General features: G+C 43.6%; 1 protein-coding gene across 39 annotated transcripts in view; it reads right to left on the minus strand.

Moving 5' to 3' along the window:
- Positions 1-13,576, minus strand: part of SYTL2 (synaptotagmin like 2) — a 411,708-nt gene that overhangs the window by 72,713 nt on the left and 325,419 nt on the right. For 30 of the 39 annotated variants that reach the window (XM_086933941.1, XM_086933940.1, XM_086933962.1 and 27 more), the window contains one exon: positions 9,717-9,836. The exons of the other annotated variants lie outside the window; for them this stretch is intronic. In XM_086933941.1, the coding sequence (XP_086790067.1) occupies positions 9,717-9,836 (120 nt within the window). The remainder of the gene's footprint in view (positions 1-9,716; positions 9,837-13,576) is intronic. 39 annotated transcript variants of the gene reach the window in all.

Consider the following 13,576-nt stretch of genomic DNA (forward strand, 5'->3'; position numbering starts at 1 on the left):
TTGGTTAATACTCCAAATAAACACAGCAACTTTCCTTCACTTCATGGCAACAGGAAAAAACAAGACTACTCCAGGGTGGTTTATCTTCACACAGAGAATTCACATCTGAAAACTTGCAGGGAAAGGAAAAGTCTGGGGAGATCCAGAAATCACAGCTTGAAGTCACTGGTACATTTTCTGATGAAGTTTGAGCCAATGATAAAGCAAGCATGTCCCATGAGGGGAACATCACTTACAACGCATTTCTTACAACGCACTACCATTACATCGCAACCATTACAACGCATACCATTACAACGCATTGCGCTGGGGGGCGCTCTAGGATAGGGAATATATTTAATTCACTATCCAACACCTTCCCTGCTATCCACGGGGACTGGAGTTGGAATAGTAAATTAAATAATTCACTATCCAGCGCCTAAAAGCATTATGCGTTGTAATGGACTGCGTGGTAAAAACCGCGTTGTAAAGGCATGCGATGTAAAAGCATGCGTTGTAGTGACACCGATCAGTCTCATGAAGACTAGTGTGTGTTCATCTGATTATGATGTGCAAATCAGCTGTGGAGTTTTAGACTTATCCATAAGTAGAATTAATTCAGAGTTAGGTATGGGTGCAGAAAAAGAAATAAAGATTGGTCAGATATAGCAAATTTAGTACGTTAATGTTTTAATCTGGAAAGTTTAAATTGGGAGAAATTGTTCAGCTTGCATTTGATAAATATACACCTTTAGGAGACTATTAGTAATAAACTGAAGCGGGCAAGCCTGTAGAAGAACTAAATTGTGGCACACACATGTGAAGTGGCTAAATCAAAATGCAAGGAGCCAGCCAGTGAAGGAACATCCTCCAGTTTTTCTTTTTCAATTTTGTGATTCTGAAAATCTAAGTGCTTTGGCAAGCAAGTGGCACTGAAGTATATCAAAAGGTATTGGGTACTTTTATACCAGATAGGCAAGCACAGCCTATAAATACTACTAGCTTGACAACAGGGAGACTTGAGCGATGGTCATTCATGAAATTGACAGCTCATGTTCAGCAGAAGCCATGCAGATGTGTTTGCAGATGACTAATAAGGGGCTTCACAGCTGTGTCTCCACTGGTCACTTCTGAGAGGTGAGCGGATAGATACATGATGGCGCATACCACCATGCGCAAGGTAGTGATGGGACAGTGGGAAAATGGCTGAGGAGTAAGGAGATTCAGGTTATAGAACACGGCCTGACTATTCAGATTTTGGTTGTATTATGTCATAGGTCATGAAGATGGCATGCAAGCATGGTTTAATCTTGCTTTGTTATTGGATGGGTAGGGTCATTAATGAACAAGCTACTTACCTTCCGAAATGCCTTATCTGGTAGAGAATATATCTAGCCGCAGATTTGTTACCTTCTCCAGGTGTCAGACTGGATATGGAAGAGTTTTTTGTGCGCGGTACCCCTGCACTGGTAGGTGGAGTCAATCGGCTCCACATCCATCATCGGCATTTTCTGCACAGGAAGTGGCATCGTGGTACCTAAATAGGCACCATCCAAGTGCTCTGACGGTAGTTTCTTTTCATGACTTTCAACGCCAGAAGCGCCGAGCCATGAAGAACAGTGACCTGTGGGATGTAAAATTAGAGCCCTGAAATGTTTCATCCGTGTCCATAGAAATCCGTTTGCAGAGCAGGGAGGATGGGTGGGTCGGTAAGGAATCTGCCGCTAGATATAGTTTCGACCAGATAAGGCGTTAACGTTATTGAAGGTAAGTAACTCGTTCATATGATAGAGACTTCTAGTCAGAGATTCCTTAGATAAGGAAGCAATACCATCCCGGGAGGAGGGTCTGTGAACCAATTTCAAACGAGAATGTCCTGCAGGACCCAATGGGCAAAGTGGCCATACCAGTGGACCTGACTGTCCAGACAGTAATGTTTAGTGAACGTAAGCAGGGATGCCCATGTTGCCGCCTGCCAGATATCCAGGACTGGAACCCCGTGTGCTAACAGTGGTGGCCACTTTAGTTCTCAAGAAATGAGTTCACAAACTTTCAAGTGGTTGCTTCTTGGCCAGTGTGTAGCAGATTTTGATGCATTGCATGACTCATCTAGAGACAGTCTGCTTCTTTACTGCTTGACCTTTATTTGCACCATCATACCACACGAAGAGTTATTTGTCTACTTGGAATGAGTTCATGTGTTCAAGGTAGAACGACAATTCTCTTTTTGGCTACAGTTGGTGGAGTCAGTCCTCTTTGTTAGAGGGATGTGCAGGAGAGAAAAAAGTAGGCAAGGTGATGGATTAACCTACGTGAAAAGAAGTGACAACGTTCGGCATAGAGGAAGCTCTAGTGCGAAGCACTACTTTGTCATGATAGACTGAAGGATAAGGCGGCTTAGATGATAAGGCCTGAAGTTCATGCAGCAGGCAGAGGTAATTGCCATAAAGAAGGCTGTTTTCAAGGTGAGAAACCTGAGGGCACAATTTTGTAGAGGCTCGAAAAGAGCGCACATCAAAAAGTAAAAACCAAATTATGATCCCACTAAAGTATAATGAATGGTGAAGGAGGGGACTGTTTTATAAGAGCTTTAAAGAACTCATGTACAATACGGGACTCCAACAAAGAGCAACCAGATGAAGGAAGAAATGGCAAATAGATAGCCCTTAAGAGTGCGCAGAGTAGAGCCGTGCTGGGCATGAGAAAGAATGAAAAGCAGAACGTCAGAAAGAGGGGACGAAAGGGGATCAACATTTTTCTGTGCACCATACCACAGATTTCTTCCAACAGTAGAAGGCATCTGGCTGCCAAGATAATGTTACAGACTTCAGGAGGAAGGTCAAAAGCGGTCAACTGCTGCTGCTCAATCTTCTAACAAGGCGGCGGAGAGTGGACAAGTTTGGGCGGAAAATTCACCACTGCTGCTGCGACAGAAGAGCTTCCCGAAGAGGTAGCTCAATGGGAGGATTGATGGCCATGCACAGAAGCTTGGGATACCAGACTCTCAGTGCCCAGTCCTGAGCCACAAGGATGACTTGAACCTGGTCAGGTCTGATCTTGAGAACTCTGGGCAGGAGTGGTATGAGTGGAAAGGTGTACTGTAGGCCTGAGCTCCACTCGAGACAAAAAGCGTTTGAGTGAGTGCCACCTTGGAAACTCCAGCACGCAATACTGCAGGCATTGGGATTTCTCAGCAGTGGTAAACAGATCTAACCAAGGCTCTTCCCAATGCAGAAAGAGACCTTGCATCACCTGCAGATGGAGACATTATTCGAGATCAACTAGGCACCTTCGGTTGAGTTAGTCCACTATGGCGTTCAGATGATGAACAACCAGAGATATACCCTGGCTTTCAGCCATGTTCAGAGGTACAGGGCCTCTTCACAAAGGGTCCACGACCCTACCCCACCGTGCTTGTTGCCGTACCACATAGCGGTAGTGTTGTCTGTTAACACCTTAACCAGTCTTCCCTTGATGAAGGGAAAAAAGGCTTTCAATGCCAGTTGTATCGATTGGTGCTCCAGCAGGTTGATGTGGAGCTTGGATTCCACTCGAGACCTAAGGCCTTTCCCAGATGGCCGCCTCATCCCAGGAGTGACGCATCTGTCACTACAGTGAAATCTGATTGGGGACAAGAGAGGGGTCTGCCTCTGACCCAATTGCAGTTCGTTAGTAACCACTGCAGATTGTTTGCAGTGCCCTCCGAGATCTAAACCATGTCAGAGATTCTCCTGACGCTGCGCCCACTGCAACTTCCAGTCCCAATGCAGAGCCTGCATATTCCAACTAGCATGTGTCACCAGCGGGATGCAGGAGGCAATAAGGCCAGGCAGGCTCAGAGTCAGTCTCACCGAAACCCAGGATCGAGGCTGAAATATTGGTATCATAACCTGAATATCCAGGACTCGCCGCTCGGGAGTATAAGCCTGAAACTGCACTGTGTCCAGAACAGCAACGTTAAAAGGGAGCTTCTGAGAGGGAGTCAGGTGTGACTTTGGCACATTGATAGTGTACCTAAGCGAGTGCAGGAGGTTCACCGTAGTCTGGAGGTGGGAGACGACAGCCTGGGATGAAGGGACAGATGATCCTCCATCAGCCATTCATGAGAGGGTGGAATGGGGGAGAGGTAGTCACGGAAGGAAGGGAGTAGCCCCTTTCGACAATCTGCAAAACCCACCTGTATGATGTTATGGACTGCCAGCGGGTTAGGGGATGGCGAATCCTGAAGCCAACTGGGTGCCCATGGTGGTATGGGGCAGACTAGGAGGGTTTGGAGGCTGGTACAGTTGTGGTAGTGGTGGATTGACCAGACCGCTGGCCACCTGACCCACAAGGTCTGTGGGTATAGTGCCCAAGGCTATACATAGGTTGGGAGCCTGCACAGCATGGTGACTGGGTGGTAATTGGTGCGGCTGGAATCCCCTTCCGAAGCCATGACAGGAGCAAAATGCAGATTGGGGTGGATTAGGAGCAACAGAGAAGTCCAAGGAGCTAGCCGTAGTATGAGATTCCTTATCGCACTAGAGTACTTAATCTGCCAGGTCTCTGAAGAGACGGGTGCCATCGAAGGGCATGTCCACAAGGGAAGCTCAGACATCCCCCAAAAAGACAGTCATCCTCAACCAGGCGTGGTGCCTCATGGCCACTTTTGTGGAAACCGCTCTGCCTAGCGAGTCGGTTCTATTGAGCCTGCAGCAACTAATTAACTTTGCCACCTCCCCCCCATTGTTGACAGCTTTGGAGAGTACAGCCAGAGCCTCCTACAGGACCTGTGGTAGCACTTGGGCACCCGTATCCCACAAAGTGTGGGAATAATAGCCCAAAAGTGTTCACAGACCACAATGCCAGGCTGGTAAAAGAAGACATCTTTTTCCCAAATGATTCCAGCCTCTTGAATTCCCTATCTGGGGAGTTGTAAGTAAAGTGTGTTGGGATGCGGAGGCCTGGGCCACCAAGCTCTCAGGAGTAGGGTGTTGCATAAGTAAGTTTGGGTCCCTCGGTGCGGAGTGTTGGAGGTGGACAATCATCCTATTCACAGGACCCAGTGTTGGGTTGACCATGTGCCCAACTGTATGTAATTGAATGGGAGTAAGGGTTCCAACCTCAGTTAAGAGATTAGTCTTGACTGCCACGGTTGGGAGCTGAAGGTTAAGGACTTCAGCTGCCCTGTGCACCACCATTCCGTAAGAAACTCCCTCCTCTCTAGCCCTGGCAGGGGAAGAGAACAATCCTTGAAGAAAGTTACCCCCTTAGCATACTTTTTAGGTCCAGGAGCTTGGGGGAAGAACCAAGGAAAAATTACATGACCCAATACTCCTGTCAGACCTATATCAATTTATCTGATGGCCAACACAAGGCTAAAATTGGACTGTCCCACAAAAATATCTCCTGCCATACTCAAATGTGAAAAAATATATTTGTTTTTATTAATCTTTTTCTGATTTGATTTTAATAGTGGTCACATATCTATTTCTAAAAGTGTAGGCACAATCATAATAAACAATAAACTAGTTGTCTAACATGGTTGACATGTACAACGAATTTTATTAACAGGTAAAAATATATGAAGACACTGGTGTTAATCCTAAAAATACAAGCACATAACCCCCAATCAACTAGCCTCACATCAAGCAATCTCAACTTTAATACCACACTCTCACAATCAATATAGTCTTATACAAAGGAATATAAGGTGAACCCTCAATAATTGACAGGCATACACTGATGATAGGAATAACGGACTGAGCAAATCACAATTTTAATCTGCTTTGGTGTTGTCCTTTAGGAGTCCCAGCAGTCTGCTCAACGTATGTTTCAGTGGGAAGCTTCCACCTTCATCAGTACCACTCTTATTGATTACTTTCAGGTGAGTGGAGGGGGGAAATCTGTGGGTAAATACACAAACACTGTACTAATATGTACATGTAAAGGGACTGCTCCACACAAAGAGGTAATGTTAACCAAGAACAGTTTTGGCACATGAAGGGTTTATTCTGTGGGTGACTCGATAAGAACATGTTTTAGATCCACAACATATCAGAGACCTACACCAAGCTAATAGAGGGGGCACTCATGCGATTCAGAAGCAAATGTGGATCAAAGGCAAATATTCCAGGAAGAAAAACAAACAAGATGTGATTAAGCAGAAAAGAAATAACATCAATAGCTCAAGGTGCCTACATAAATTGATATAGGTCTGACAGGAGTATCGGTTCATATAAGGGGGAGAAAGCAAACCAGCATCTGGAGACGTATCCAGCCCGCAGGCCTCACACTAGTCCACACTCTGTTCCGCATAGGGCTGGTATTCTAAATGGTCCAGTGACCCCTCACAGTGTTCCCAGAGGCCTAGCCCATGAAAATAAGGCTCAGGCTCGCATCCAGGAGGGAGAGCTCCTGCTGGCAGATTTGGGCGACGCCACTCCAGCTCCAAGTCAGAGTAGAGGATGACAATGGGGATGGTGGCACATGCAGCACCGGGAGCATCGGTGGTGGGACTGGTGCCGGGATAGGTCAAGAGGGCTTGAACGGCATTGGTCCAAAACCAGGAATGGATCATTGGGGCCCCACCACATGATGTCTCTTCTGACCCTGTTGTGCCCAAAGGCTTGTCAACTGGGTCTGACCACCCCAAAATAAGGGTGCATTTCCTCATTGAACTCTTTAGCTAGTCAGGGGTTGCTCCAGCCTTTGGAAATTCGGCGAGGTGTGGAGTCAGCCAGGCACACATTATGGGGATTGAGGCCTAAAATGCTGAGGCTCCCATGTCTCTTCAGTCAACGGTCGAGGACAAGTTGAAGAGTGCTTTGGTTTCTTGCGGTTCTTCTTATACCTTCTACCTGAATGTGCCAATGACTTCAAATGGAACAAAGAGGATTTCAGGCTTCACGAACGAACCTGAGACATTCCCTCGACCGCCATGGCTTCGCATGCCAGATCACAAGCAGCTTTAGGAACTGCTCCCTCAAAGCCTTCGGAACCAAGGCTCAGCAATCAGAGGACGCCTTGGTGTCACCACGCTCCAAACACCAAAGGCAAAAGAGGTGGGGCTCTGTCACGGACATTGGCCCTTGACAGGTGCCGCAGGGCTTAAAAACCCAACTTGCGCAAGGACATCCTCTACATACCAGGAGATAACCTTAAAAAAAAGTTAACAAAAACATCTCTTCTACAGCTCAGCGTTGGCTGGCGGGGAGAGAAAGGAACAGACGTCAGCACACCCGCCTGGCGCCTATATAGGCACCAAGACATCACTTCCAGAACGGACAATACCAACAAGATGAGGAGCTGATCGATGCCACTTACGGCATGCAAACATGTGACCACAGTAATTAGGGTGAGTGGATATTAATTAAACAGCAACAGAGTTGTTTTGGCAATAGAGATTTTGGACAAATGATGCTAAAGAAATGTTATTCTGGGATGTAAAACCAAGGCAGGCACTTTATTGGAATCTATTGCAAAGCAATCCAGGACACCAATATTCATGGACTATACGCTGGCGATCCAGCAACCTTCCTGCACATGGCCAAGCAGTGTCATTCTTCAAATTAAACATCAACTTAGAAACACATATGCTCAAGTGAGCAATGTAGATTGTAGAAGTTTGTCAAATCTGTTTAATTGAAAGGCTGCCTCTTTTTATACATCAGGAAATGTAACTTTAAAACAGTGGGCAGGTACATCTCTCACTCAGGTTTGTGCTTCTTATGATGATCTCTGATGGTGTGATTCATATCAGTGGGTGAGCCATTAACATTGGATCTGTTCTGATTGAAAATCTACAGGTACTAGTGATCTGATCATGTTTTTCAGAGTATCTTAAAAAGGAGCATTAGAAGCACATGTACACTACAATAATGTGACACTTGATAAAGTACTTACCACTGATCAACATTAAGATAGCAGTACTGATGAATGATACGCTATGTGCATTTTCTCACCACACAATACTGTGCACAATTATGGATCCTACAGTATGCAGACTCAAATGCGGTACGCTTGTATCTCTAGTCTGTATTCCCTCACAGCACCCAGGCAGCTTGCATCTGCAAATTACCACATCTCTTCTTGTTTTGTATTAAATTGATGTTACAAGTCTCTCACTTTAAATTCAATTACTAACTCTTGTACTGTGTAGTTCTAGTACCTTTATTGGTGAGTCACAGTATTCCAGTAAAAGTGTGTTTGTATATATTCTAGTTTCTGCACATGCCCTACATTGTTTCTTTGAAACAAAGGCGTTCTACCTAATTTACAATTGTTCAATAATATCCGTGAACCACAAATCTAAAAAAAAAACCTGCTAAATTTGCCTCAATCAATTTTCCCACAATTAGCTGTGAGGCTTATAAATATAAGAGGACAATTGGATATTCTAATGCCGCTCAGCTTTCTGAAGGACAAGCTCTTGCACAAACTGGTGTGTAAGGAAAAAGCAAACCTGTCTGACTTCAAAGAACTTTTGATGGCTTAAGGGCTTCTAAGTGGCGGTACGGAGCTGACCTTTTAATCTTTTTACCCTTTTCTAAAACTATGATCCAGGATGTTAGAAAAAGCTTTTTTTTTTTTTTTTTTTTTTTTTTTTTTTAAGAGTTAGGGGTCTTTCCCTTAGCACTTGACTTAAAATTTCTCCCAGCGTACAGAGGCCGGGCGAGGACAAACTACTTGTTTTCATTACATCCCAAGTTTATCAAAATGTACTTTGAAAGGTACTCCACGTGCAGCATGACATGGTGACAGGAGTCTTGAACATTTGCTTTCTTGTCTCAATCATACTGAATTTAACCTGCAAATCTTGAATTCCTGGGTCACACCAACTTAAGGCTCAGGCACCTTTCAAGATTGCTTCACAGTTTTTATACACACTTCTGTAACATTGCCTGGGAAGTAAAAGGTAAATTCATTCAAAGCGTGTTTTATTGAAGTTTGTTAAAGTGAACTTCAAATCACCAGCAAACACAGATGGAACTGCCGGTTTGCTATTAAAAGTGAAACAATCTCCCCCCCCCCCATCCCCCCCCCCCGCCACTCACTTCTCTTGAGATCTTTACACTTCAAATCTCTGCCCTAAAAAGCTCTACAATCTTCACTTCTCTGTTGTCAATTATCTCCATACTTAGCTAGCCTTATATAAATTCTCCAGAAATACATTGCTTAGTTTTCCATTTGTGGCAACATGAGGATTATGCACCCACCGGCAAAGACCAGCTCTGAAGAAACTAACCCCAAAAAAGTAGTCCTCTCAAGTATCCTGTTCAAGCTCGTCTAGCAAAGCCATTTTGTTGCAGTTTTTCCTTTACTTGACACCACCACAGTAACGTTTTTTGATTTTGCCTGGATAATCTGACAGTTGAAAAGAAAAGTCTTAAGCACACAGTAGCATTCAGTGCTTGGATCATCTATTATGCAGAATCTGAATTTGCCACCGTCATGTTTTTATTTAAATTGTGGTGTTAAGGTTCAACTAATACTTTTGCATAATAAAGAGCAACTCTCATGCAAGTCAGAAAGTTAGACTTAACACTCATTAATACATCAAAGTGATCACCACAATGTGCTCAACCCATTTATGGTGGGCATGCTGTTAAGAAACAAGGCCTTGGTGCAACACAATACCCAATCCACCTGTTGACAACAAAATGCAGGGTTAGACATTACTTTAGAAACAGACAAACGCCTCAATGAATGGATTAGTTAAAGCAGTGTGTTAAGAAACAAAACATTGGTTTACATACAGAGGACAAGGATGCCATGCCAGAGGAGCCACTAAGATTGGTTAGAGAGCTGGGGGTCTTCTTGTGTCTGCCAAGCTGAAAACTGCCTTCTGATGCTGAATCTGTCTCTCTGCCATCACTCTACAAAACATTACACAAAGACACATGCTGTATGTTGAGGATATAAAATGTGAGGTCACACACGGTAACAAGAGCAACACATTGTAAGTGGATTGTTAAGGAAATAAGCTGCAGATATCTGGAGACCTAGGTGATGCTATAATGTAAGACAAGTGTAACAAGTTAGAGAGTGGCCTTATAGTGTTTTGCCATATCAGATTTCAGTCTATACTTTCCTTCCACGTTCATCAAGATTTATTTTACTTGAACATAACATTTATCTATGTAGGTAGTTCTGCCATCATTCGCCTTATTTAGGGCACAGTAATGGGTTGAATACTTGGCGTAAACAATCAAAGATTTATAAAGATCATGCTACTTAAGAGTGTCCAGGAGCTAGGACTACGTACACAGTTCCTATACATCTGAATTACTGATAAGCTGTTAGGAAGAGCCAGGTTTTGAGGTGGCGTCTAAAGCAATTTTTGTCCCTTAGCGCCTCAAGACTAGCAGGAGGACTGTTGTAAATAAATGCCACGTAGTCTATGTAGTTTCTTGATGCTCCTTTATTCATGTTAGTTGATAAGTCAAGTATGTAAAGGAGGAACCCCACCAGGAGTGGCCTCCTGCCACTTAGCCCACATTCAACTCCCAGACATCCACACAGAACATTCTAACAGACTCTTGCATCATACATTCTATGCTGGGCAGCGGGGACAAGTACAACACATCTCCCTTCTTTAATTTGACGAACGAGAGATATGAATAGAAATTGCGGAGAGTAAGTGAGATAACAAGTCACATGACGCAATTTCAAAATAAATGTAAAATCAGATAAGATTAGCAAGTTAACATCGTTAACATCTTCTCAAACCAATCACGCAAACTAATAAATAACATTCACACCACCTTCTCTCTTCCTTAAACAAACATTACTCACACAACGAAATAACCAACACACTATCACGCCCACGCATCACATACTCAACCCAGAAACCAAACAAACCGAATGGCCAGGTCAGTAAGAGGCAAAAAGGTCCCAACTCACGGCGTAACAGAACACTTAGGTAAGAGACAACCTTCACACCACTTATGTCAAATATAAAGTCTGGTAAGCAACCAGAAGCTCCCACATACTCCACATAGAAGTGTAGTTCAACTCCCAGACATCCACACAGAACATTCTAACAGACTCTTGCATCATACATTCTATGCTGGGCAGCGGGGACAAGTACAACAAGGACATTCCAGGTCGCAAGATAGGAGGACGGACGGACGGACCACATCATTTCTTTCTCTTTATGCTTTGTACTGTGGCCAGCCGTGCACCAGAAGAGCAGAGAATTCTTACAGGTAGATAATGGGCGATTCTTGCAGAGCGATACCTAGGGTCAATCCGGTAGAATGCTCGTGGGCAAGCGTTTTATTTATTTTGCATGTTTTTATGGCGCTGCGAATCGACTCCCGAAGGAGTATCTCCGCGCCTTTGGCAGCAACTAAAGAACAGCAACTCGTCATGATCTAATTCAAAGCCCTAAACCAGCTAATGATTAAAAAGGAAAGTTTTGAGTTTCTTCCTAAAAGGGAGATGTTCCCTGCATACTCTGATTTCCTTAGGGAGTTGGTTCCACAACTTAGGGCCGGCTACAGAAAGGGCCCTACCCCCCCTTTCTAGCTTTCATGGCCCTAGGAACACATAACAATTCCTGATCTCCTGATCTCAAGGATCTAGATGGGACATAAGGGATGAATTTTTCAGTGAGGTAGCCAGGACCCTTACCTATAAGGCATTTATGGATGACACAGCAGATCTTAAACATCACCCTCTGCCTTACCGGAAGCCAGTGCAGTTTGGCCAACAATGGTTTTGAGGGAGTACGAGGCGGGGCGTTTAAAACTAGTCGTGCAGCAGTGTTTTGCACAACTTGTAATCTAGCCAAGATACCCTCATTGGCACCCAGCAACAGACCATTGCAGTAGTCCAGCCTACTTAACACTAGTGACTGGACCAGCGTTCTCCTGGTGAAATCCGGTAGCAGAGGGAATACTTTCCTGAGAAGACCAATTACATGAAACCTTTATACAGAATTCTCTCCTCGATTGGCACCCAATGAGGTTTCTTTAGATAAGGGCAAATAAGTCTGCATAAGAAATTTTAACAATAGCCATACAGCCTCGTTGTGGACCAGCTATAACCTCTTATCGTTGGCATAAACAAGACAAAAGGTAATGAGAGTGTGTATGACCGTTATTGAGCCTGCACAGGTAACAAATGCAAAAACGTTTTTATCGACTTTAATAGCAAAAAAAAGGAATCCACAATGATAATGTTGCATTGAAGAGAATATTAAAGAAGAAAAAAAAATAAATAAATCAGACCATGGGCTGAAGTAAGGAGATTAGTAAAAGTCCTAATAATCAAAAAGAGAACGGACACTAGTATCTGCAAAAACCATTAGTTTTTGTCGAAAACCCTCATAGACATCCTGGAGTTGTTATAGCGGTATATCTTTTTATCCGCCCCATCAGGAGTCTTGGCATCGTCATTGGGTCAACGATTAACGTGCAGTATGCCTGCCTCACCCGAGGCTACTTCTGGTGTATGCAGAAGTGTCCAGAAATGAAAAATTGTGTTTAAAAAATAATGACTTAGTCGAAAGGAAACAATATTTAATCTAAGGAAAAAGACTAGTCACTATTATTAAAAGTAGTGGGATATTAAGGTAGTTGAGTTACTGAGCTACCATATCATTCTCAAAAAATGTCGACATGTTTCAGCTCACGGGGCCCACAGAGGGTCAGGGGAGCTTTCGTCAGGACGAGAACAAAAAAACAAACAAACGAAAATATATATAACTCATACACCTTTTGTGTGTATGGTGGAGGTTACACAATGGAATTTCCAAGCTTGTGTGTTCAGTATATAGGCTTCCACAGGGGCTCAGAGTCGCTTCTGGAGTTACTCCATGCGGCGTCAATTTGCGGGCCTTGTGCTGACTCTGCCCCTGACTAATGGTTTTTGCAGATACTAGTGTCCGTTCTCTTTTTGATTATTAGTTACTTGTTGAGGGGAAACGAATGGACTCTTTATCCTCTTCCCTCCCTTTTGTTTGATACCAGATTAGTAAAAGTCCTGCAAAATTGTGAGTTCCTTCTTGAACTTTAAGAAACTCTATTTGATATCTCAAATCTGAATTAACGCCCCTTACTTAAGAAAATGTTTATCACAGAATTTTGTAAGGTGTGTGTAGGTAAATTAGAAATTACTTTCACATCACTTACCTCACCAAAAAAACAGGTAGAGTTTACAGAATGAAACAGTAATACGTCCTTCAGTGGGATGCAGCAGACCCTTTAACTCTAAGACAGACCACTATATTTACTACAGGTGTAGGGATTCTTATTTAGAACTTAGAAGTTTTTTTCTGTAGGTATTATCCGCAGATTGAGTATAGTATCAGGTGAGAGCCTTAGGTCTCATGTTTGCACAGAGAATGAATGTGTAGTTCTTCATGCAGGGACATGCATCTAGCCCTGAAGAAGGCCCCAGATCTGTTAGGACTCATTGCGCAGGCCGAAAAATGTTGGCACCCTAAAAACCAATGTCAATTGAGGAGTAGAATTTCAACTATAACCTTGTGCTATATCTTTTTATCCATATCCTCAGTACCCTACCAATAAAGAATTTAACTTTGGGTATACTGCGAGGTATTTGTACAGAAAACCCTCACTAATATTTTCCTTCTGGTCCCTGCATTGTC

The sequence above is a fragment of the Lissotriton vulgaris genome, chromosome 8, assembly GCF_964263255.1.
Source record: "Lissotriton vulgaris chromosome 8, aLisVul1.2, whole genome shotgun sequence".
Lineage (NCBI taxonomy): Eukaryota > Metazoa > Chordata > Amphibia > Caudata > Salamandridae > Lissotriton > Lissotriton vulgaris.